This window comes from Acomys minous (genome assembly GCF_964271855.1).
Source record: "Acomys minous genome assembly, chromosome: 16".
Classification (NCBI taxonomy): domain Eukaryota; kingdom Metazoa; phylum Chordata; class Mammalia; order Rodentia; family Muridae; genus Acomys; species Acomys minous.
Window position 1 is genome coordinate 86197803 of NC_140498.1, and position 25139 is coordinate 86222941.

The following is a 25139-nucleotide window of genomic DNA, read 5'->3' on the forward strand; positions in this document are numbered from 1 at the left end:
GGAGACCTAGGGTTGATATTGAGAATTATCCTTGATTGCTCTTTCATCTTAATTCATGGGAGCAGGGTCTCTCTGTTAAACCGAAGCCTCACTGATAAGAGTCTGCTGGCCAGCTCGCTCTGTGAATCCAGTGCCTCTGCTCTCCAAGGCTGAAACTACTGACATCCTAGCCAGCACCCATCCCCTTGTCTTTTGAGACAAGTCTGCCTACATAGATCAGCCTAGCCTTAAAGTTACGATCCTCTGCCTTAGCCTCCTGCATACTTGGACTTCAGGGGTGTGCTAGTGTATCTTCCCCCACCCCCACCACCCCCACCACCCCCACCCCAAGGATGTGCCTGAGTCACAGCTCTCCACATGACGCCTGACAGCCCAGGCGTGGCTCTCAGTAGCTTTGCAACTTGTTCGAGTACCTCAATCCTTTCTCTTCTAAGATTTTTTTCTCCAGTCACCCACAGTTGATCTTCCTTTGCTTTCTTTTCAGAGAACGAGCCAGGCCTCTGTGGGATCTCAGCCTGGCTCACACCATGGCACTGATGGGAACAAGTCTCCTTTTCTCTCTGGATGCGTCATTTACTTCAGCCGGTGGGGCCTGCCCACACCTCACAGCCTATCAAACTCCCAAGACTATGTTTGAATCCATGTAAGTCTGCCTCTCATCTGTTTTGTGAAATGGGGTCCTGGGTCTGTGAGGTAGGGAAACAACCACAGCCGCACAACACCCAGCACTAAACAGCTAAGCTCTGCAACAGTTTGTTACCCACAGGTACAGCTCCCTTGAGCCATCCTTTCCAGAGCTGTCTCTAAGTGCTGGGAGGTGTGTGCCACCACGCCTGGCTCACAGTGAGCCTGTACATATTAGACGCAGTCTGAGTGCATCCCTGCCTGAAACCCTTCACGGCTACCTGTCTGTTGAGTGTGGCATGCTCTTTATCAGGCTTGTGACAAGAACCCCAGGTCTTGCCTCTGCATATTTTAGCCAAGTTGTTCCTCCTTCGGGTAGACCTCTTTTGATCTCCCCACATAAGTCAAATTCTCCAATTAAAGCACCTCAGAGCACCGCTTGCCTTCACCATAATACACATCACCAGCCGCAAGCATTGGTCGCTCAGATCATTGGCTTCCTAACTCTGCTCGTGTACCTCCATGGGAGGAGTGCCCTCGCCGTCACCGAGAAAGTGGATAAATTCATGAGGTAGAAAAACAAAACAAAACAAAAAAAAAAAGCCGGGCGTGGTGGCGCACGCCTTTAATCCCAGCACTCGGGAGGAAGAGGCAGGTGGATCGCTGTGAGTTCGAGGCCAGCCTGGTCTACAAAGCAAGTCCAGGACAGCCAGGGCTACACGGAGAGACCCTGTCTCAAAAAACCTAAAAAATTCCCCCCCCCCAAAAAAAACTAAAAAGAAAGAGATCAAAGAGAATTTAATTCAATTTTTATTATTAAAACAGGTTTTTTTTTAATAAAAAACACTTACATTGCCAACCTGAAGTTAGGAGGAGTTTAGAGATGGTTCCCCTTAAAGAGAGAAATGAAATTCACCCTGAGTTCTGAGCAAGGAAGGGTGTGTGTGTGTGTGTGTGTGTGTGTGTGTGTGTGTGTGTGTTATGTGGAGAGCAGAGCACACTTTTGGCCGTTGGTTCTCCACTTCCACCATGACTTTCATGGTCATCACGTTGCATGGCCTGCTCATTACGATCTGCGCCATCTTGACAGACCACATCTAGTCATTACTAGGATGCTGTGATCCAAACTTAGGTCCTCATGCTTTAGAGAAAACACTCTTTCACCCACTGAACCATCTCTCTAGATGCTCTTCCCTCCTCTTTTTTACTTATTTTTATTTATTTATTTATTTGGTTTTTTTGAGACAGGGTTTCTCTGTGTAGCCTTGGCTATTCTGGAGTCACTTTGTAGACCAGGGTGGCCTTGAACTCACAGAGATCTGCCTGCTTCTGCCTCCCAAGTACTGGGACTAAATGTGTGTGCTACCACACGCTTATGATGATTTTTTTAAAAGACATGTTTTGAAGCTGGAGAGTTGGCTCAGTAGTTAAGAGCATTTGTTGCTCTTTCGGAGGACTTAAGTTCAGTTCCCAGCACCTATAACCATCTGCAGTTCCAGTTCTAGGGGATCTGACACCTTCTTCTGCCCCCCACAGGCACCAGGCATGCACATGGTACACAGACCCACGTGCAGACAAAACACCCAAATATAAAAATAAATCTTAAAGATAAAAAAAAAATAAAAATAAAAGAAAAGACAAGACATGGTCGTTTGGTGTAGCCCAGGCTGGGATGGAGCACCTAACTTGAACCTTCCTGTCAGTCTCCAGAGCGCTGGGGTTACTCTGCACCTGGCAGTTTGGGCTGCTCTTAAAGTAGCATTCAGCACTCAGTGACTGTAAAGTCCAGGACATTAAAGGCACAGAGGTGATGTGTCACAAAAGCACTGCTTTGTGACAGTAGTAGTCCCTTGGAACCATAGGGTAGCAATGAGGGTCCGACTGTATCTTGTATGCAGTTAGATTTGATGGCTTCTAGGCTGCTTTAGCACGACCTCTTACAGCTGCCCAATAGAGCACTACATTTTGTAGTGACTCTGGGCCTCAGTCAGCATCTCTTGTCCCAGTTACCTACTGTTGTGTGCCAAACCCCCTCCCCCAAATGCAATGACTTAAGACAGCAAAGTGGTCCTCTGGGTTGAACGGTTCGTGCTCAGCCTGTCTCCTGCAGTTTCAGTCATGTGTTAGGAGGATCTGGAATCACCCAAAGGCATCTCTTTCCCTGTGGCGACTGGACTTAGAGGTGAAGGGCCGGCGGGGGTGGAGGGTGGGGAAGTTGGGGGGGTCGTTATGGGTACTTCTCCCTGGGGCTGCGTAGGTGCCCTCCTATAGTCAGACTCTTAACTTGGGCTGGCTTCCTCTCAGCAGGAGTTCCGAGGACAGGAAGTGGAAGCTGTTGGCCTCTTAAAACAAGGTCCTGAAATAGATGCAACATCACATCCACTACTGGATGAAGCCACCAGAGCCGCCTATAATGGGGAGGGGAAACAACAAGACCCCTGGGTCTTGAGATTCGGGTTGGGGGTAGGGTCAAATGAGTTGCGGCCATATTTAATCCCTCAGAGTATTCTCAAATCCCAAAGGGTTTGTTTTTAGGGTTGGACCTTTGCATCCACAGAACCGTGTAAGCATTTAGCGAGAGAGACCGCCGATGCCACCTCAGTCTGTTTTACCCTGGTTCAGAGAAAGTAGGTTAGAAGATGAGGGGCCTATGTACATACTAAAGGCTGTGGGTGGCACAGCAGCCTAGGGCCAGACTCCAGGCTCAGATGGGCAGCTGGTGTGTGTGCTTGTGGGTTGTTCTCATCAGGCCTTTGACAGGGAGGAAAGCAAAGTTCCCTTTGGCTCAGACTGTCTCTAGGCCTTTCCAAGAGAAACCGTACTATCAGTAGGGATACTGGAAGCCACTGTACTGGCCCTCCGTCTTGGGGAACTCCTTCCGGATCCGCCAGCGGCAGCAGCTTGGCAGGATGGCGAAGTCAGCCATGTTCTGGGAGCCGAAGCGCCAGGTGGCGTAGCACCTGTACGCACAGTGTCGCAGCCTGCGGTTGGTGGCCTCTTCCTCCAGCACCAGCAAGGGCTCCTGGTACAGCAGGAGGAGCTGCAGGGCTTGCCTGGACAGCACGAGCTTCCAGAAGAGCTCCGAGGTGGTGATGCACCGTCCCGGCTTCCTCCGGCAGCACAGCTCCTCTAGGGCCCTGCGGTTCTCTGGTAGCTGCGACGGGAGGCACTTTCCACACTGGCACCAGGCCGGGCTGTGCCCGGACGTGGGGGGCACCTCTTTGCACAGCAGCTGTATTTCCTCAGGTTGTCCAGACACGGGGGGTGAGTCGTGGAGAGATAGGGACAGCCTAGACAGCTCCGTGAAGTCCATCTGGGGCCTCTGAAAAAGTTAAGTTCCCAGACCCATCAGCAACAGCAACGCCTCCATCAACCTATGTAGTCATGCTCAGTGTTAGAGCCACTGGAGCAGCCATCACTTATCAAACATCTGTATCAGGGCTGGGCTGCTGTTGAGCCCGGTAAGAACCTCTTGTAGTACAGATGCGTGTCTCCACTTTATACAGCTGGGAAATGAAGCTCAGAAAAGGCAGCTATCAACTAGGACCTGACCTCTCGCCCTGCCTGCCTTTTGAGGTGTCTCTCCTCCTGGGTGATTCTCCTGTCACATCAAGATAGTAGACTGCCTTCTTCACGGGACTGGCCCCCCGTCTGAAAGGATCTAACTAGTCAGTGTGTTTCTCTGGTGACTGTTGTCTTCCATAGGAGAGCAGGAACTCTGTTGTTTATATGCTGCATCTTCCTGGTGCCTCGGGCAGTAGATAGTAAACATTCGTTGACTCATTCCTGCTCTCCGTGCCTGCCAGACTCTCTCTACTGGCATAACCATTTGTTATCTTCCAGAGAAGCTGCCATAATTGCCATGCTTTGTCTTTGTGACATATGCCTTTATTCACTGGATGAAGAGCTAAGTTGAGCACGAGCCGAATAGTTCGTGAGAATGTGTGTGTGTGTGTGTGTGTGTGTGTGTGTGTGTGTGTGTGTGTGTGTGAATGGTAATAGCACCATCCATAATAGCCGAGAGGCCAAAGCATCCCCAGTTTCTACTAACTAATGGACAATAAGCCAAACCTGATCCATCCAGACAGTCTGTCTAGCCAGGAATACTACTGAGCCACAAAACATACTGAAACAGTGGCACACACAGCAACATAGACACAACATAGCAACACTGAGAACACAATGCTAAGCAAAAGAAGTGATACAAAGTATCACATAGTATATGACCTGCCACGCCCTCTGCAGGATTTCCAGAGTAGACAGAGCAGAAGGGAATAGGTGAGCAATTAACAGGGGCAACTGGGAACGGGAAGTGACAGGTCCATGGATATGGTGTTTCTTTCTGAGAGGATATAAGAGCTCTGGAGTCCATGGCAGTGACTGAATAGCATTGTAACATATGGAACATCACTAATTCAGTGTGCCACAAAGTGGTACATGGTTACTGTCTCAAACCCTAAGAGCCTATTGTTTTCTTTTTATAAGACAGAGTTTCTTGTAGCCCAGGTTGACCCCAAACACTATGCTAGCCTGGCCTTGACTTCCTGATATTCCTGTCTGTAACTCACAAATGCCAGGATTACAGAAATATACCACTACACTCAGCTACATAGTTTACTTTCTACCCATGTTCTTTTTTTTAGAAATAATTTATTTATTTTTATTGTATGTGCCTTGGTGTATGTCTGCGTGAGGGTGTCAGGTCTTAGAGTTACAGACAGTTGTGAGCTGCCAGGTGGGTGCTGGGAATTGAACCCGGGTCCTTTGGAAGAGCAGTCAGTGCTTTTAGCTGCTGAGCCATCTCTCCAGCCCTGTCTACCCATATTCTACAAGGACATTACAAGAAAGAAATTTTTTCATCAGTTGCTTCCCGAGATATAAAAATCCTAAATATTTAATCAGATCCATTAATAAATACAAAGAACAGCACAGCACATTAAGCTGGGAGGTTGCAGGATAAGGAGACGGCTCAGTCGGTGAAGTGTTTGCCATGCAAGGACCTATGTTAGATCCCAAGCTTAGCTTGGTGCACCTCAAGTCCCAGTGCCAAGGGCACAGAGGCAGGAGGAAGCCTGGAACTCGCTGGCCAGCCAGTCTAGTGGACTTAGTGAGTTTTGGGTCCAGTGAGGGACTCTGTCTCGAAGCAATAATGTGGAGAGCGATTGAGGAAGACACGTGGTGTCAAGTTCTGGTGTGCACATACACTTGCACACACATGCATCCACAGGAACAGACACGCACACATACCTAACACATATTCCTAGCCTTGGTAAGTCAGTGATTCCCAGTGGCCTAGGAGGCTGAGGATCATCAGGTTGGGCCATCCCTGGCAGTTCACCAAGGGGGACTTGGGACTTTGTCCCAAAATGACCCGGGGCGGGGACGCCTCAGTGGTACTACATTTGCCTACGATATGCAAAGACTGAGGCTCAAACCCCAGTATCCCCCAACTTAGATCAATCGTTGACACTCATCACATAACAAGAAAATGAGGGCTGGAGAGATGGCTCAGAGGTTAAGAGCACTGTCTGTCCTTCCAGAGGTCCTGAGTTCAAATCCCAGCAACCACATGGTGGTTCACAACCATCTATAATGAGATCTGACACCCTCTTCTGGTGTGTATATGTAATAAATAAATAAAATATTAAAAAGAGAAAAAGAAAACAAAACCCTCACAGATTATTTCAAAAGAAGTAGAAAAAAATGTTTAATTTTATATCCAGCTGGATGGATGTGGTGGCACACACCTTTAATCCCAGCATTCAGGAGGCAGAGGAAGGTGAATCTCTGTGAGTTGGAGGCCAGCCTGGTCTACAGAATAAGTTCCAGGACAGCCAGGGCTACACAGAGAAACCCTGTCTTGGAAAACCAAAACAAACCAAAACAAAAAATTCTGAATCCCTTCATGATAAGAATTCCTCACAAGCCAGGCTTGGTTCTGTAGAAATAGAAAATGTTGTGCCGGGCGTGGTGGCACACGCCTTTAATCCCAGCATTTGGGAGGCAGAGGCAGGCGGATCGCTGTGAGTTCAAGGCCAGCCTGGTCTACAAAGCAAGTCCAGGACAGCCAAGGCTACACAGAGAAACCCTGTCTGGAAAAAAAAACCAGTCTGTTTCTTCTCTGGAATAAATACTCTCTCATGAAACCCCAACACTTTGGCAGGTGGATCTTTAGGTTCAGGGCCAGCCTGGTCTACACAGTGAGTTCCAAGAAAGCCAGGGCTGTTAAACAGGGCAACTGTCTCAAAACACCAAGACAAACCAGACTCCTGCCCCACAAGAAAAACCCCTGTACTATGAGCTATTCCCCTTACCCAAAACATCTAATGTGAATCATTTTTATTAGATTGTATGTGTGTGTGTGCGCGTGCACACACCACATCAAATGTGGGGAGATCCGAGGCTAACTCGCTGGTATTGGTTCTTTCCCTCCCTGTGTAGGTCCCAGGGATCTTGGACAACAAGCACCTTTCCCCTCTGAGCCACCCTCCAAGCCTCCAAACTAATTTTTCTTTTCTTTTCTTTTCTTTCTTTCTTCTTCTTCTTCTTCTTCCCCCCCCCCCCCGCCCCCCAGACAGGGTCTCTCTTGTTAGCCTTGGTTGTCCTGGATTCGATTTGTAGACCAGGCTGGCCTCGAACTCACATTGATCCACCTGCCTCTGCCTCCCAAGTGCTGGGATTAAAGGCGTGCGCCACCACGCCAGCACCCAAACTAATTTTTCAATCTGGTGCCAGTTCCATGAGCATGTTTACTTTGCTAAAATTCATCAACTGTGATTTATATAAATAACCACAAGTGTTTACATTTAAGAGACGCGATGCTTTCACTTACTGGAACTTCTTGGCCTTTGACAACTTGCAGACTTTTCCCCAGCAGCTGCTGCTCCACCATCCGAATGCAGGGCTCGTCCACAAAGGACACATACTTTAACGTCTAGGAAAAGAAGGTTAAAAAGTCTGTCTGTTTCTGTACAGATGTTTCGAGAATCGCCTCTTCAGAAGTACGTGAACACACCTGCTAATCAAATCTACCACATGACAAAGCAAACTGAAGGCCTAAAGGGAAGTCAGACACAGAACCCCAAGCACCCTGACGCGGAGAGCCATCCTGGCCACCGTCCAGCGAGGCCGCAGCACAGCGCTGAGCTCTCCTCAGGTCAGCCAGTCTCCCTAGAGGGCTATGGTGGTGCCCTCAACTTGTTCATACGTTTGTTAAATTTCATTCAGCTAAGTGGAGCCATTTTAATTAGTTACAAAGATGAACTAGCCTTCCTCCTCCTCTTCCTCCTCCTCTTCCTCCTCCTCTTCCTCCTCTTCCTCCTCCGTCTCCTTCCTTCCTTCCTACCCTGCCACTTCGCCTCTCTCCTTCTTTTCCTTCTTCTCTCCTTTTCCTTTCTTTTTTTCTTTTTGGTTGTTTTTGAGACAGGATCTCTCTGTGTAGCTTCGGCTATCCTGGAACTCGCTCTGTAGACCACGGTGGTCTTGAACTCAGAGGCTTATTTTCTTTTATGAGGCAGGGTCTTAATTCTCCAGGCTGGCCTAGCCTCCAGTGCGCACACTGAGCTTGGCGGGGCTTCTCTTTGCATCGAGAGCACGAGGGCAGTGGACTGCGCATTCGGCTGATGGAAAAGGACAGCGATGTGCCCAGGTCAGGGGAAAACAAAGTAACCCTCTTTGTTTTCAGGAGTCAGTGGCTTCTCTGGAGGAATCATAGAAATAAGCAGAGTGGACCTGCCCCACAAAGTCCAGATGAAACCGGTACCTGAATGGTTCTAACGGATTTGCGGGCCAGCCAGCCTGAGGCGGAATCTCAGCTGTACCATTTACTGTCTGTATGACTTTGCGCAAAGTAGTATTTAATTTCAATCATGCCTCTCCCTTCATCTCCTTTTCTCACTCTGTATGTGTGTGTGTGTGTGTGTGTGTGTGTGTGTGTGTGTGTGTGTGTGTGTGGTTTGTGTGGTTTGGTTGGTTTTGAGACAGTCTTACTCTGTAGCCTAGGCTAGCTTTGAACTCAAGACAGCCCACCTGCCTTGGCATCTCCAGTGCTGGGACTGCAGGCAGAAACCACCACCTTCAACTCTCTCGGCATGTTTGTTGTTTGAAGTAAGGTCTCCAGGCTGACCTGGCTCTCCTCGTCTTCCTGCCTCAGCCTCCTATGCAGTGGGATCACAGGCGTGCGCTATCATGCCTGCTTCCCACCTACTTCATTCCAGTGGGGCGAGTGCGCACGTGCAGGACACACACACACACACACACACACACACACACACACACACACACACACACACACACACACTTTTAAGTAACCATAGGCTTTCTTTTCTTCCTTGCTATTAATTACCCAAGTGGTGACTAGTGTTGTTTACTATGGATTTTTCTTTTTTCTTTGGTTTTTCCAGACAGGGTTTCTCTGTGAATCCCTGACTGTCCTGGAGCCTGCTCTGTAGTCCAGGCTGTCCTTGAACTCACAGAGATTCTCCTGCCTCTGCCTCTTGAGTGCTGGGATTAAAGGCGTGCTCCACCACCGCCTGGCTAATACCGATTTTTCATGGCATCTTTCGCTATTTGGGTAGATGTGAATTTTTTTGCCCCTGTTAATGACTTATTTACTTTGCAATACTGGGGATTGAACTCAGGCCCCACACATACTGAACAAATGCTCTATTGCTGAACTATCCTGGTTCTCATTCATTATTAGTAATTTAGCAAACATTAGTGGATGTCCTGAACATATACGGTGTGTGCCTTGTGTGACAGTCTCCTTAGAAAAGTAGAGAGAAATGGGAAAGCCAGGATGTAAAACACTCCCATTTAGATACTATTAGTCACTGCCAAATGACTGGTTCTCTGAAGTCATTGTGCTGTATGGGGATGGGAAGGGTCTGTGCCAACGTAACAAATGACAAACAAACAAGCAAACAAAAACCCAAAACACCCCCCCCCCAAAAAAAAACCCAAAAGGAAAATTTTGTCTTCTTTAAATATCAAGGTTCTCTATTTTTTGGTGCCTTTTCTTTCTCAAAACCAAAGGAGTCATCAGAGAGACTTTGGGGTTGTCAAGGAACTTACCCACTTAAGGATGAAAACAAGATTATAGTCTATTTTTTGTTTTTTTGTTTTGTTTTGTTTTGTTTTGTTTTTTTGAGACAGGGTTTCTCTGTGTAGTCTTGGCTGTCCTGGACTCGCTTTGTAGGCCAGGCTGGCCTCGAACTCACAAAGATCTGCCTGTCTCTGCCTCCCAAGTGCTGGGATTACAGACGTGTGCCACCACCGCCCGGCCTATGGTCTGTTTTGTTTTGTTTTGTTTTTTTCCCACACACGTTTTAGCTACCTAGAAGAATCTGCGTGTGTTTGGGTGTCTGACGGAAGCAGCGCGCTAAGCTTACCGGCTTGGGCTCCATGATGGACTCACACTTCTTCCGGTAGTAGTGCTCGTTGATGGCACAGGGTTCACAGCACTTACAATAGGGATAAACCCTGGACCGGCAGAAGGCGCCTGAGTATGTGTTGATGAGCAAGTCAATGAATACGGTGGCCTGTGGGAAAGCGAACACCGCGCCCGTGAGACCTTCCCTTGCCAAATCGTTTTCTTTGTTGTTCTCGTTGCTGTTGTGTTTTTGAGACTGGGCCTCGCCATATTAGACCAGGCTAGCCTCCGACTCATGGGGATCCGCCCGCCTCTGCCTCCCGAGTGAGACGCCATCACCGCCCCTGCCCCGAATCTAAGGGATGGGGAGGAGAACCTCTTACCAAGCCAAAGTAGGACAGCGTGGATCCGATGTACACCACCAGCTGGATGATGTCAAACTTCCCTCCCTGAAACAGCACAGGAAGCGTTACTCGGCTGAACTTGGAGCGGGGCGCCCTTTCTTGCTAACTGCTGCACCTAGCACTTTCAGAGCCTAGTGGTAGTCCTGAGACACACCCGAGTGCTCACTGCCACTGTCACAGAGACCACAAGACCTCATGTTCCCCCTTTCTGCCATCTAGGATGCGGTCAGGAAGGGCAGGACCACTGAGGGTGCTTTGCATGTGAGATGAAGGTTTCAGACAAGTTCTCTCACTGTGTATGATTACTTGGGAAGCGGAGATGTATACACACATCTGTCTTTTTTTTTTTTTTTTTTTTGGTTTTTCGAGACAGAGTCTCTCTGTATAACCTTGGCTGTCCTGGACTCACTTTGTAGACCAGGCTGGCCTCGAACTCACAGCGATCCGCCTGCCTCTGCCTCCCGAGTGCTGGGATTAAAGGCGTGCGCCACCACGCCCGGCCACACATTTGTCTTATTGGTCTTTTCAAGGTCCACTCTCGGCGGCTTTTCCATTCTCGCAGTTATACTTTGTGGGTTCCTTCCTTCTTTCCTTCGTTCCTTCCTTCCAATTTATTTACAGACAGTCTTTATGCATGTATCTAGCCTTTCCTGGCCTGGAGTTTGGTACGTAGACCACGCTGCCCTCAAACTCACCACAAGATCCACATGCCTGTCCCTTCAGAGTGCTGGGGTTAAAAGTCACCACACCCAGCTTTACGTTTCACCGACCCCTTACGTTGCATCAGCCAGTGCAGCCAAGCAGGATGCCGCGGGCACCTGTTGATTTCTGAGCGCCCAGCATCTCTCCTTCCTTTACCCCGGTTTTCCTCTGGAGAACTACTTCTCTCTCTCTTCTGTGCAGGCAGTCTGAGGTGAGGGTGGAAGTGCCTGGACCCATCCTCTGACTCCTTGTCTAGGTCTGGGCTGGTCCAAGAGCAGCCATTGAACATATGGCACCGCCCTGGTCATAGAAATCAGTGTAGCAGTGACCCACACAGAGCCCAGGAGAGCCAGTGCTTGCTGCCTAAAGTCTCTACTGAGACTTGCTCTGTCTTCACCGAAGTTTCTAACCTGGTAGGCATTGGAAGCTGACTGACACCATTGTGGGGAAGCGGCTACTTTGGGGACAGTACCAAACAGAGCAGATGGAAGAAGAGAGGCAGGCTCCTGATTATCTTGTTTGAACAGCCTGAAATTTTGCCTTGATTTTGCAGCTAAATGGTCCTTCCCCAAAAGCCTTTCCTCTAAGCCCATTTGAGTTGGAGTCCGTTATAAAATATTTTGCAGAGAATTTCATTCGTTAATTATTGTTCTTAAGTCTCAAAGGCTATTTATTTTGATTTATTATTTTCTGTGTATGAGTGTTTTGCCTGCATATCTACGTGCTGCGTGGGTACCCAGTGCCCACAAAGGCCAGAGAGGACATTGGGTTACCTGAACCTGGTGTTCTAGACAGTTGTGAGCTCCCTTGTGGACGCTGGGAGTCAAATCCACAGTCATTGTTCTTAACAGCTGAGCCATCTCTACAGCCCCTTATTTACTTAACTGTACTTTTTGGGCAGGATCTCACATATATGAGGGTGGCCTTGCGTTTCCCGGATAGCTGAGAATGGCCTCTTCCTGTGACCCGCAAAGGCTGGGGTTTCAGGTGCGCACCGGTCTGTGTGGTGTTGGGGGTCAAACCTACGTCTTCTCATAGGCACACATCCTGCCCGCTGGCCTACACCGCCAGCTCGGCATCAGAGATTTGTTTATTATTGTGTGTGTGTGGAGCCTGTGATGTGTGCATGTGTACGAGTGCAGGTGTGCTTGTCCGTGCAAGCGTATGTAGACGAGGTTGACTTTGGGATGTCTTTCCTCAATTGATTATTTGTGTGATCGTTTTTTGAGACAGTCTCTCGGTGAACCTTGCTGGCCTTTGGGTCCTTGGGGTCCTCCTCTCTTACCTCCAGCGTTTGTTTTGTTCTGTTTTAACCTGGGTTCTGGGGGGCGGAGTGGGGGTGGTGTCTGAATTGAGGTCCTTATGCTTGCCCAGTAAGCACGTCACCTGCTGAGCCATCTCCCCAATTCAGTATTTAAGTGTTTGAAAAGTTGAATATTAGGCATGGTGGTCCCGGCCTATAATTCTAGCACTTAGAAGGATGAGGCAGGAAGAGTGAGAATTCAAGGCCTACTGGCTATGTAGCAAAAGCCTGTCCCAGGACAATAAACCAAAGTTTGGATTTTTGAATTCTTTCCTCAGTCATATTCCATGTTTTCCAGATGCTTTGTTCATCAACAGAGCCCCAAATACATTTCTTCCCCCGGTCACCCCACAAGTGAATAGCACAGAGCCCACGTCTGCTCATCCCCACCTCATGCATAATTAGACAGCCATAGGATGGAGGTGCTGGGACCAGGAGAGAGACTTACGGTGCCAAAAACCAGGATGTCAAAACGGATCCCGAAGGCCTTGATCAGTGTCCGCTTCTCCACCTTGTTTTCCTTATAGTACTTGGCGTATCTATGGGGGCAAAGCAGCCACACTTACAACAATCTCTCTGAAAGTGCTGGTGTTTTATGGGGAGAAAGAGCAAGCCAGCAGGCCATCTAGTCTTCCTCGTCTGCTCCTAAGCCGCTCCCCCCCCCCACCCCCCCGGCAGAGCAGGGACCACAGTCCATCCCTCTAGTTACCCAGTGAACAACTGGAACCAAAGAGTGTCCCCAAGTCACCTCGGCTGCTGATGTTGTCACAGACTTACAGGAAACTGGCTTTTAGCTTCCTATTTGTGTGTGTGTGTGTGTTTTGTTTGTTTGTTTGTTTTGTTTTTTGTTTCGAGACAGGGTTTCTGTGTGTAGCCTTGGCTGTCCTGGAGTCGCTTTGTAGACCAGGCTGGACTCGAACTCACAGCGATCCACCTGCCTCGGCTTCCCAAGTGCTGGGATTAGAGGCGTGCACCACCACACCCGGCTTTTAGCTTCCCATTAAAGCATCCAACATAGCTGGGTGTAGTGCACATGCTTGACCAAACCAGTGCGTCTCCTACAGCCCTGTGTGGGGTGGCCTGCTCCCGTCCTCCGGGATATGTAGGGTTAAGTTCATTCACACTGACTTTTCCAGGTCATCATCACTCAGTCACCTTCATGAACTAACCTGGCACAAATCACAACCACCACAAACAGGTGCAGGAGTTTTTTGTTTTGTTTTGTTTTGTTTTTTTTAAGTGATTTTACTTTTTACAAATAATCAGGAAGACTTAAACCACATGTGTTTATCAGGGCATGGTGGCACATGCCTGCTGTCTTGGCACCTGGAAGGCTGAGGCAGGAGGATTGCCTTGAATTTAAGGACGGCCTGGGCTGCACAGTGAATTCAAGGCCAGCTTGGACTACATAGTCCGACCTTGCCTCAAAACAAAAGAAAACGAATAACGCAGCCCAATATAGCAACAAGGAAACCACAGGCCTCGTAGACTGCCATGCGCCTCTACATTTTGCAGGGTGTCCTTACATAGAAACACGCGTTTTTGTTCTGAGTTGCTCACAACCTGTGTTGTGCAGGAAGAGAAGAGAAGACATGTGCTCTGCCAAAACATCTGGAATGGTCCAGACCCTTCTCGAAACCTGACCCTAAGGTCAGCCAGGCTCTAGCCAGAGGGATTTCCACTGCCTTGAACCTGGTTGTTTCATCCCACACAGTTCTCTCCCTCCTGTTGGCTTCTGTTTTACAAGCACTCCACACTTGGCTTGGTTGGTTTGCCTGGGGAAATTAATCTTGTAAGTACTTAGGTTTCTGCTACCAGGCCTTTGTCATTGTAGATTGTAATGGAGGGCAAAGATTATGTGTGGAGACTACTCAAAAAAGGGAATCCCTGGGGGGGGGGGGCTGGGGGGGGTCAGGCTAGAGGGATGGCTCTGTGGTTAAGAGCACTGACTTGTTTTTCTAGAGGACCCAGGGTTTAATTCCCAGCATCCACATGGCAGTTCACAACTGTCTGTAACTCTAAGGTCTGATTACCCTCATACAGACTTACATGCAGGCAAACCAGTGATGCACATTAAACAAAACAAAACAAACAAACAAACAAACAAAAAACAACAACAAAAAACCCTCAACATTATTTAAAGGCGGGGGAGGGGAAGCGGGGGGGGGGGGGGGGGAGAGCTGGGCCCGAATGCCAAAGAGGATGGTTTCAGAAGGTCTGAGAAGTTCTAGGAGTCTATCTCAGTACAGGCAGGTGATAAGTCATTGAGGGACACTGGACGATGCTTTTCTGCACGTCACGGATTAAATAGTGGTTCCCGAAGAAGAAGATAGGTCTAAGTACCCACCCCCAGCCCAGCACTGTGAATAGGACCTTATTTGGAAATGAGAGTTTTTGCAAATGTAAATAAGCATCTCAAGATGAGCTTCCCTTGCATCCAGGGCGGTCCTACATCCCATAACTAGCAGGCATCCTTCTAAAGTAAACAGAGAAACCATTCAGGGATGAAAGCAGAAGAGAAGACCCCTTCTTAGGCCTGCAGAGAGAGCACGGCCCTTCTGACAGCCGGTCTTCTCAGACTTCCAGTCTCTACGAGAGAATAAACGTCTATCGCCTTACATCACTTGTGGTAACATGCTACAGCACCATGGAAACGCATACTTATCCAGACATGCTTTGGACCTGAGAAGCGCATCTTATATCTCTGCATCACACACAGAAGCCAGCTGAAACAGGTGCTCACCAAAGGAGGACATTTTGGTGTGTGTGTGTGTGTGTGTGTGTAGATCTGGGATCTGCATCGTGCACCTTCCTCAGTCATGCTCTTCCTTATTTTGTCAGACATGGCCCCTCCCTGAACCTGTTGCTCACCAGGCTGTCAGGACTGGCTAGCCAGCAAGCCCCAGGGAACCCCTTACTTCTTCTCTGCTTGCCCAGCCCTGGCATTCTAGGCACACACCACTAGGCCTGGCTTTTACATGGGCACTGAGCATCCGAACTCATGTCCTCCTGCTTACACAGCAAGCACTTTTCTGACCGAATCGTCTCCCCGGCCCCCATAAATCTTTTTCTTTAGGACAAAGTTATATAATGTGAACTTTTCATCTTCCTGTAAAAAAGAAAGCTGTATTTTTCCCCAAATACCTCATAGAGCCTGTAATTTCCTTCTCTTTTGTGATGTTGTTTGAAAATAGCTTGTCCTCTTGCCTATCAGATCTCCACAATTTATTTTTGGCCAAAGATTTCGCCTGGTGCTCATTCAACAACAAATTGGCTAACACTTTATTCTAAGAGAACACTGACGTCATAACCCCTTCAGGTCTCTAGGGAGCTCAGATCCCACCAGGACTCAATATGTTTAGGTTTAGCACAGAGACCAGGCGGATGCTGGCTAAGATCTGGCTGGTATGTTGCTTCGGCTGACTGCTAAATAAAAGTGCCCAGGACATTCAGGGGACCGGTCATCCCGTCTTCTCCTTCTTGCTGATGGCCGCTTCCTGAGCCCAGGGTGAAGCTCCATTGGCCCAGAGGAGGCAAAAAGCCTCAGGCAGTGTGATGCTGAGCCAAGGACCTCCAAGTCAGATCCACAGAGGCCAGGCAGTGTGATGCTGAGCCAAGGACCTCCAACTCAGATCCACAGGGGCCAGGCAGTGTGATGCTGAGCCAAGGACCTCCAGCTCAGATCCACAGGGGCCAGGCGTAACATGTGCATATAAGGACATAAAGAAGTGGCAAGGACAGTGACAACACGAAAGCCACGCGCTCTTCCTACAGCGGCCGATACTCATCTCCGGCCAGTGCTGTCATATGGGACACGAGCCCAGTGTTATTAAAAGCTATAGGCTTTTTGCCACATGCTTTAGTTTTTAGGGAAAAAATAGGATGCCCAGATCTTTGTGTAGGATACCTTAAGGTTTAAAACATTATACATATGGCTGGAGAGATGGCTCAGTGGTTAAGAGCACTGTCTGCTCTTCCAAAGGACCCAGGTTCAATTCCCAGCACCTACATGGCAGCTCACAACTGTCTGTAACCCCAGTTCCAGGTGATCTGACACGCTCACACCAATGCACATAAAATAAAACTATATAAGTTTTTAAAAAAATTATACATGTGCAAAGAAATAAATGGAGTCCCCAGGGATCTTGTTCCAATGCAGGTGTTTGCTAAGTCGGGGTGCAGGGGTGGGGTGGGGACGCTGTGATGCTCTGCACGATAGCAAGCACCCAGGTGAGGCCCATGACCCAGGTTCCCAGGATGGAGCTCTGAGGGTAGGCGTCTGGATTAGCCATGTTCATATTCCAGTGAACAGCAGAGCCCATGGAGACTTGTTTAAATGCAGATCACAGGCTCACAGGCTCACAGACCCACAGGCTCACCCGTGCACAGTCTAACTCTGGAGAATCTCGGCTGGGCCCCAGCAATGTGCATTTTTGAGTCACTATGCTGCATTTTGAGAGCAGCTAGTCCAGGCTGTAGATAGGAAAGGAATTCCCGGATGTTACTTTCTCAGTGCCCAGCTCCGGTTCTCTTTACTATGAAACGGGGCCATGCCTGAAGGCCTCCTACCTCCTGCTTGGAGAGGCCGCCCTGACCACATTTTTCCCATCTCACTATCTTGCTTAATTTTCTTCAGAGCACTTTACCATCATTAGAAGTCCTCTAGTCAGACTTGTCTGTATGTTCTATTGAGATATCATTTACACATCTTTTTTTTTTTTTTTTTTTTTTGGTTTTTTGGTTTTTCAAGACAGAATTTTTCTGTGTAGCCCTGGCTGTCCTGGACTCACTTTGTAGACCAGGCTGGCCTTGAACTTACAGAGATCCACCTGCCTCTGCCTCTCTAGTGCTGGGATTAAAGGTGTGTACCACCATGCCCGGCCATTTACATATCTTACAATGCATACGTCTTAAACGTGCTGTCCAGTGGTTGGTTGTTTGTTTGTTTGTTTGTTTATTTTAGGCTTTCTGAGACACAGTTTCTCACATGGCCTGCATGTGGAGGCCAGAGGACAGCTTGTGAGAGTCAGCTCTGTCCTTTGCCCATGCGTGTTCTGAGAATCAAACTCAGGGCTCTGTGCTTGGCAGCCAGAACCCCTACCCACTGAGCCATCTCCTTGACCCCTACAATACTATCTTCTTGTGGCTTTAATTTGCATTTTTCCCTAATGACTAGGCATGTTGATGAGCTATAATGTTTTCTCCACTTACACTTTTGTCTGTTGTGCCCTGATTCGAACACAGGAGCAACCATGAAGTAGCAACCCTGTCTTTTCTGTGTGCCGACACCTGCCCGCCCGCACATTCTATGCCGGTTACCTGAAGTTGTAGCCAGGGATCAAGGACTCGTTGGTATACTTGTCGTCCAGGCGTCGGAAGCTGTATCTAGGGTAACAGCGGTGGGACCAGCTGTCCAGGTTGCAGTCCCAGTAGATCTCAATGCCCATGATCCCTCCCTTGAGGGGGACAGTCGACAAGAGAAGTCACCAAGTCTGTTGGGTGGGACCCCGCTACCTCACATGGTCCCCTAAGATGTAACCTCAACAAACCATCCCTGCGTTCAGATGGCTTTCTGACTCCTCCCCATTACAGATTAACTGGTCAGCCCGGGATCCCGCGCCTGTTGTGCTTTCTGTCTGACCTCCCTCAGGAAAAGCTTTGGCAGCTGTGAGCAAATGAAGGATCCTGAGATGGTCAGGCTACCTGGTCCTACGTGCCCTTCCTAGAAGTGTCCCTTCCCCTAAAGATAAGTGTTCTGAGAGTGAGAGAGAGAGAGAGAGAGAGAGAGAGAGAGAGAGAGAGAGAGAGAGAGGTCAGACAAATGTGGTGGCATACTTGTGGAATCTCAACACTTGGGAGGTTAAGGAGGCTAGAGAGTTCCGGGCCAGCCTGGGCTACCTAATGAGACCCACTCTCAAAAAACCAAAAAGTCAGCTGGGCAGCGGTGACACACACACCTTTAATCCCAGCACTCAGCAGGCAAAAGCAGGCGGATCTCTGAGTTCGAGGCCAGCCTGGTCTACAGAGTAAGTTCCAGGACAGCCAGAGTGTCACAGAGAAACCCTGTATCAAAAAAACCAAAAACAAAAAAACAAAAAAACAAAACCCCAAACAAACAACAATAACAACAACCAGAAGTCAGTGTGACCACTGAAACAAGATGCCTGGTTGCTGGTTTTAAAGATGGAGGGAGGGCAGCCAGGCAGTGGTGGCGCATGCCTTTAATCCCAGCACTTGGGAGGCAGAGGCAGGTGGATCAATGTGAGTTCGCGGCCAGCCTGGTCTACAAAGCGAGTCCAGGACAACCAAGGCTAACACAGGGAGACCCTATCTCAAAAAAAAAAAAAAGATGGAGGGCCTGCCAACCAGGCTGGCTGGGGAAGGTGGAAATGCAAACATGCATATTCCCCTGGAGCCTCCAGAGGGAGCGCGTAGCTGCCGACACCAGGAGGTCAGCTCCGATTCTGGATTCCCACTCCAGGCACAGAAGAACGTTCGTTATTTTAAGCCAGCATGTGGCAGTTGCTTCTGCAGTCACAGGAGAAATGCATCAAGTAGCTCACTCAGGATTGTGGGATACCCTGAAGGAATTCAAGAAGCCCTGGGCACTGGGCATGGCTTTACCAAATATAAATGTGAGCCATGACTTTAGGACCCAGAATGTCAGCCGCTACCATCAGACACTGTCTTTTGTCATGTGACATTTGACAATGCCCCCCCCCAGCCCCAACACACACACACACACACACACACACACACACACACACACACACACACCACTGTACAAAGACTCCAAGACTCCACCCACCTGAACTGCCACCTCTGAAAAGTTCTCTCCTGCTTCCTGGAAGATGTCTCCTAGTCGGAAAATGGGACACTGAGGGCTCCGAGTCTTGTGAAAGGTACAAGAGACGTTCAGATCTGGCAAGATGTTTCTCCTGTGCAGAATGGCAAACAAACGGCTGTTTTAACAACCATCTCTCTCGAGGGAGAGCAAATGGCTGGGGAGAGGTGCTTGTGGATTGCCGTGGTATAAACCCCTCTACCACAGCCAGTATTCAAGCACCCAATGGGGTGTTGCTGAACTCCCTATCGATCTACTGCATTGATACGAGCTCTGTGGCAGCTGCCTTGACTCCTGGGGACCCTTGTAGAATGTCCTCTTACGTTGTTGCTAAGAACAACCTTTGGGACCAGTAGCGTATTGCAGGACAGGTGGGCAATCACTTCCAAAGACTGTGGCTTCCATCTCAACGGCCCTAGCGGTCCAGATGCTCGCCCAGGGGAAGCAGCCACCAGAGCCTGAGGATGCTCAAATCAGTCCTTGGGGGCAAGAGGAGCGTGGCAAGTAACTTAGTCGTCCCATCCCAGCCACATGGGTAAGGCTGGGTTCGGCTGTTATCAGGCCATGAGTAGCTAGCTCTGACTGAGAGCTCTGCAAAGACCGTGAGCCAGAACCACCCAGAAAAGACATGTCCAGATTCCTGATCCACAGATGAGAGAGAGCAAGGCTCCCTGGGTTTGGGCTCGTTTGTCCTAGGGCCGAGATAACTGACTCATACAGCCAGGCCCTGGGGATGCTTACGTGGTGTAGTTGTGGCCGGGGAAGTCGACATTGTTTTTGATGAGTACAGTGAAGTTTTCGGCGCTCCTCAAGAGTGCAGGCCTGGGAGAGAAGGAGGAGGGGTCTGTGACCTCAGGGACAGAGTCCGTGGAGCAGAGGGCTACGGTTTTATGCTTTGAATGAAGAGAAACGAGTACAGCAACTTAGTGGGCAAAACTTTCCAAAGTTCTCCATAACGCCTTGTAGCTTGCCCCCTCTTGAGACCTCCCGCCTCCATGACAGTTATGGTGTCACAGCCAACATGAGACAAACACGTTTGCTCTGTGCGGTGACATGTTAACATCTGACAACTAGCTCTCCAAGGGAGAAACAGGAAGGCGCCTCAAATCTAGCACTTGCTGATTACCATGGTGTAAATTAAGTACTCCTGCCATGGCTGGGGTCAAGCCCCCATCCACCATAGGTAAACTTGAAACTGGCTTTGAGCCAGTGCCGGTCAGCGCTTGAGCACCGCTGTTTGTAGCTTCCTGAATAAGTTTGCAGTCCCCGCAGGGCTGAATAGTATTTTATTTTGGTATGTCCAGCCTTTATCACAACGCAGTGTTGTCTGTGTCATTCATTCGCTCATCTGAGGCCCTGAGCAGCATTTAGTTCTCCACCAATTTAGAGGGATCAAAATTCCAGGCCACCCGAAGGCCACCCAGCCACCAGCCAGCCTTCCGTTAGCAAATGATTATGGTACTGGACACAGAGCAGGGTACTGGGACACAGCGATGAACAAGACTACCGGCAGTTGACAATCTATAAAAGATGGAGAAAACTGGCTGAAGGCTGAAAAACAAAAACAAGTGATGGTGCACACCTTTATTTAATCCCAGCACTCAGGAAGAAGAGGCAGGTGAATCTCCTAGTTCAAGACCAGCCTGGTCTACAGAGCTAGTTTCAGGACACCCAGGGCTACATAGAGAAACATTGTCTCAAAACAAAACAAACCAAAACAACAACAAAAACCTAAGCAAAACTCCTGGCATTGTTTCTTGACACCTCAGCAGCAGCATCAGGTAAGGGTGCGGGGAGGGGCACCAGGAACGTCTCTTTCTCATTCCAGGACATCTGAGACCTAGCTTTAGCTCTATTGGGACATAGCTAGGGAGAAAACTGTCCAGCATCCACAGTGCCCTTTTGACCTATAGTCTCAGTTTTCTCCCTTTTGGGCTCTCCAGCCCAGAAAGGCTGCAGAGGGCTAGGTAGGGACAACACGACTTCCTGTTCCTCCCCATTGTCCCCATGAACACTCGACCTAAGGCTGACAGCATAGTGCCAGCTGCTCCCCTTGACCGCAGTGACTGGTTCACAGAGGTCATAAGACATAGGAATGCCATTGAGAACATTCCAGAGCTTTAGTGGAAACAAAAGGCTAGAGTAATTCTTGAACTCTGTGAACTACAATGTGAGAAAAGTCAAAACTGAAGAGCGAATAAGTAGGAGGAAGGCTGGAGGGGAGAAGAGGGAAATTTACTCTGGACGTCTCATTTAGTAGAGTAAAAATTTAAATAAATAAAACAAAAAAAAAGATAGCTCCCTTTTTCTGTTTGTGGTACTTGTATAAAATAGCCTTATTTACAAAACATTCCTGCCTTGTTCTGGACTGTGGCCTTAAAACTTTGATTTTAAACGTAATGCTTTGGGTAGACAAAGTGCTTCTGTTAGAAGTCATGGGTTATCAAAAAAAAATCTCAATGCCAGGGGTGGGATGCTTCCCATGTGAAACAGCTGGGGTGGGCGGGGCGGCCGTGGTGGTGCACTCGGGAGGCAGAGGCAGGTGGATTGCCATGAGTTTGAGGCCAGCCTGGTCTACAAAGTGAGTCCAGGACAGGTAGGGCTATTATACAGAGAAACCCTGTCTTGAAAAACCAAAAGGAAGGAAGGAAGGAGGAAAGAAAGGAGGAAAGAAACTGCTCAGGGGAGACCCCAGGGATTCTCAAAATAAGCTATTGCATGGTTCTTGGCTGTTCACCATAAGGAGCTAACGAGACCGTATAACTGAAATCATAATACACTTTGGACATGGAGGAATCAAGCTGGAACTGACCTGGAGATTTTCTCCTTGCCTGCTAGTGCCTGAAAGGGCCATAGAGGCCACTGAGGGAGAAAAGTCATCAACGGTGTCACCCAGCAGTGAACTCTGCATGTTACACTAAACCTGCCCGGCAAGATTTGCACATATGGTGGCACGTAGGTGATGGGGCAACCAAGTGCTTTCTGATTGGACTTGAGGCCTGCTGCACAGGAGGGACTTCATGGATGGACATGACATGTCTGGCACCTAAAACCTGGTCAAAAGCTCATGGCTTAGGTCATAGGCCCTGGCAGAACCTCCTGTTAATTTTTTTTTTCTTTTGGTTCTTTTTTGAGACAGGGTTTCTCTATGTTATCTTGGCTGTCCTGGACTCACGTTGTAGACCAGGCTGGCCTTGAACTCACAGAGATCCTCCTGCCTCTGCCTCCTGAGTGCTGGGATTAAAGGTGTGCGCCACCACGCCTGCCTTCCTCCTGCTGATTTTCTAAATGCACAGGTTGTCAAACTGCCTTCTGTGTATTTGTTCATATCCTGTGAGCGCTCCTGTCACCCTTGGTCAGAGCAGCTTCTCTTTGCAGTAGATGAGGCAGCACTATACTTCTAAAAGGTGTGTGTGTGTGTGTGTGTGTGTCACATTGTGCATGTGTATACAGGTACGCAGGCCTCAGAGTGCCTATGTGTGGAGGCCAAAGCTTGCTATCAGGTGTCTTCCTCAGTGACCCCCACCACCACCTTATTTTTTGAGGCAGGGTCTCTCGCTGAGCCTAGAGCTCACCTATTTGGTTCGACTCACTGGCCAGCAGTGCAGGGATGCTCCTCACTGGTTCTTCAGCTGGGACTGCAGCCCTCTAGTGCAACACCTGGCCATTTCTGTCCAGTGCTTGGGATTCAAACTCAGGTCACCAGGCTTGCTGGGCAGGCACTTTCCCCACTGAGCCACCTCCTCAGCTCTGCTTCTTCATCATCTTTGTCATCCCACGTGAGCACCGATGGGTCACAACAAACCCTGCTCTGCTCTTGGGGAAGGTTCCAGAGCAGCCATGATGGGCAGGGGCACCTAACGGTGTTCCTCATTCAGCACTGCTGTCAACTATCAACACGCTAACAGCTGGCATAGCCTTCCCAGAGATGGCAGAGAGGTCTCCCAGCCAGGGCTACAATGACCAGAGAAGCCCAGGCACTGCCAAGGCCACTGTTTATGCAACTCACCTGGGAGCAACTTTCCCCTCCTCAGCAGGACACCAGGCAGAGACTTCACAGGTCTTCCTGGTCTCATCGTACCGTACACACCTGCCAGTCCGGATTCCTACAAGTTCCAAGGGGTTGAAGAAGCACAGATGTGAATGTACCGGAAGTGGCGCGTCTCTAGGGGCCACCACGCACTCAGCCCCTGCAGAGATTCTACACTCTGAAGCCCGAGCAGCCCCCTCTTTGTGAACCCCACCCTCATTGTATATGCACCCCAAGCCAAGCAGAACCCTTGACAATACATCCTTAGAAAGGCCCAGAGACAGCACAGAGAGGTGCTGGGGTCTGCCTGCTCTTTGGATGTTTTGGAGAGAGAGAGAGTGAGAGAGAGAGAGAGAGAGAGAGAGAGAGAGAGAGAGAGATCCCTAAGAGGAGAGTTCTGTATTCAATGTATGTTCTCCATGGACTAAAGTATGGCTTCTTACATGGCATGTGAACACCTGCAGGGCACACATCTTGTCTGGGGATATGTAAAGTCACATGATGTAAAGTCACCTGGGAACACTCCTTTCTGAAGCATCAGGAAGAGAAAACTGATAGAGGGCAAGAGGGCAAGCCGCATTACAATGCTCTCCATGGCAACTCACACACACACACACACACACACACACACACGTATGGAATGCAACTCAACTCAGGTGACTTTCTGTGAGTGTGTGCATCGTAACCGCTGGTGGCTCTTCCTCCCTCGTTTTGAGACAGGGTCTCTTTATTTAAGCTCTGGCTGGGCTGGAAGGCTGGTCTCAAACTCACAAAGATTCACCTGCCTCCGCCTCTGTCTCAGGAGTGTTGGGATTAAAGACCTGACCCGTCACTGACCAGTGTCTTCTGCCTTTCTAAGTTAAGACACCAGGCAATGTCTTGTTTGCAAGGCTGGGGCTGTAGATCAGTGGTAAAATGCTTACCCAGCCACCATGAAGCCCTGGGCTCAATCTCTAGAACGGAGAAAGAAAAGAAGAGAAAGTGGGAGGGAGGGAGGAAGGGAGGGCAGAAGGGAGGGAGGAAGGAAAAGTAAAAAATGAGAAAGTTAAGCCCTCCAGGTTCTTGGGGGTTCAAGTTCATGTTCCGCCACCTTTGGAGAAGTGTTCCAATAATAAGAGCCCGGACAAATGAGGGGACAGACACAGCCTCACCTGAGATTTGGTGGCCCAAAAGGCAGCTGAAAGCCAGAGACTAAGAACCGGAAACTGGACATCATGAATGTTACAAAGACGCCAGACCATCCCCCCTCGGCGGTGCAGGGAAAAACATAGAAAAGCACCTTTGCTTTGTGGATCCATCCATCCCTTTTTACAGCTCTTGTCAGAATGGCAGAGTGCACTTCGGGTGGGAAACTGCAGGAAGGAGGGCAGGAGAACAGAGGGTGAACATTGCATCGCGAGCCACGAAGATACCACAACCCCCTGCTCACCACCGTTCACGGCAGCTTCCCCTTCTTTTTTGAGACAGGGTCTCCAACTAAGACTGCAGCTTATCTGTTGGGCTGGGCTGGCTGTCTATCAAGCCCAGTGTGCACAGCTATAGCCTGCTTCTTCTGTGGATGCTGGGGATCGAACTCAGATCCTCATGCTTGATGGCAAGCACTTCAATGACTGGTCCATCTTCCCAGCCCCATGTGTGGAGTCTTGTTCAGCCAGGTCCTGACATGTGCTAGCTACATCACGGACTCCCTTCAAAGCACGATCCGGTGTGAAAGGAGCCAGACACAAGAAGCCCATCCGTGTGGTTCTATAGATAGGACACATCCTGGATAGGCAAATCCACAGAGACAGAGAGCAGACTGGCGGTTGTCAATGGCTGTGGGGATGTGGAAGAGACTGACTGCTAATGAGGACAGTTTTGTT

General features: G+C 49.2%; 1 protein-coding gene across 4 annotated transcripts in view; it reads right to left on the bottom strand.

The window, feature by feature from the left end:
• The window catches only part of P2RX7 (purinergic receptor P2X 7), a 62102-nt gene that overhangs the window by 21676 nt on the left and 15287 nt on the right, over positions 1-25139 (bottom strand). For 3 of the 4 annotated variants that reach the window (XM_084762696.1, XM_084762698.1, XM_084762697.1), the window contains 10 exons: positions 24557-24629; positions 23257-23353; positions 19989-20069; positions 19212-19341; positions 17723-17859; positions 12852-12942; positions 10378-10443; positions 10014-10163; positions 7457-7558; positions 1398-3946 (listed from right to left, as the gene is read on the bottom strand). In XM_084762696.1, coding sequence (XP_084618822.1) covers positions 3449-3946; positions 7457-7558; positions 10014-10163; positions 10378-10443; positions 12852-12942; positions 17723-17859; positions 19212-19341; positions 19989-20069; positions 23257-23353; positions 24557-24629 — 1425 coding nt within the window. In that variant the 3' untranslated portion in view covers positions 1398-3448. Of the gene's footprint in view, positions 1-1397; positions 3947-7456; positions 7559-10013; positions 10164-10377; positions 10444-12851; positions 12943-17722; positions 17860-19211; positions 19342-19988; positions 20070-23256; positions 23354-24556; positions 24630-25139 lie in introns of those variants that run through there. The other variant, XM_084762699.1, reaches the window with a different exon arrangement.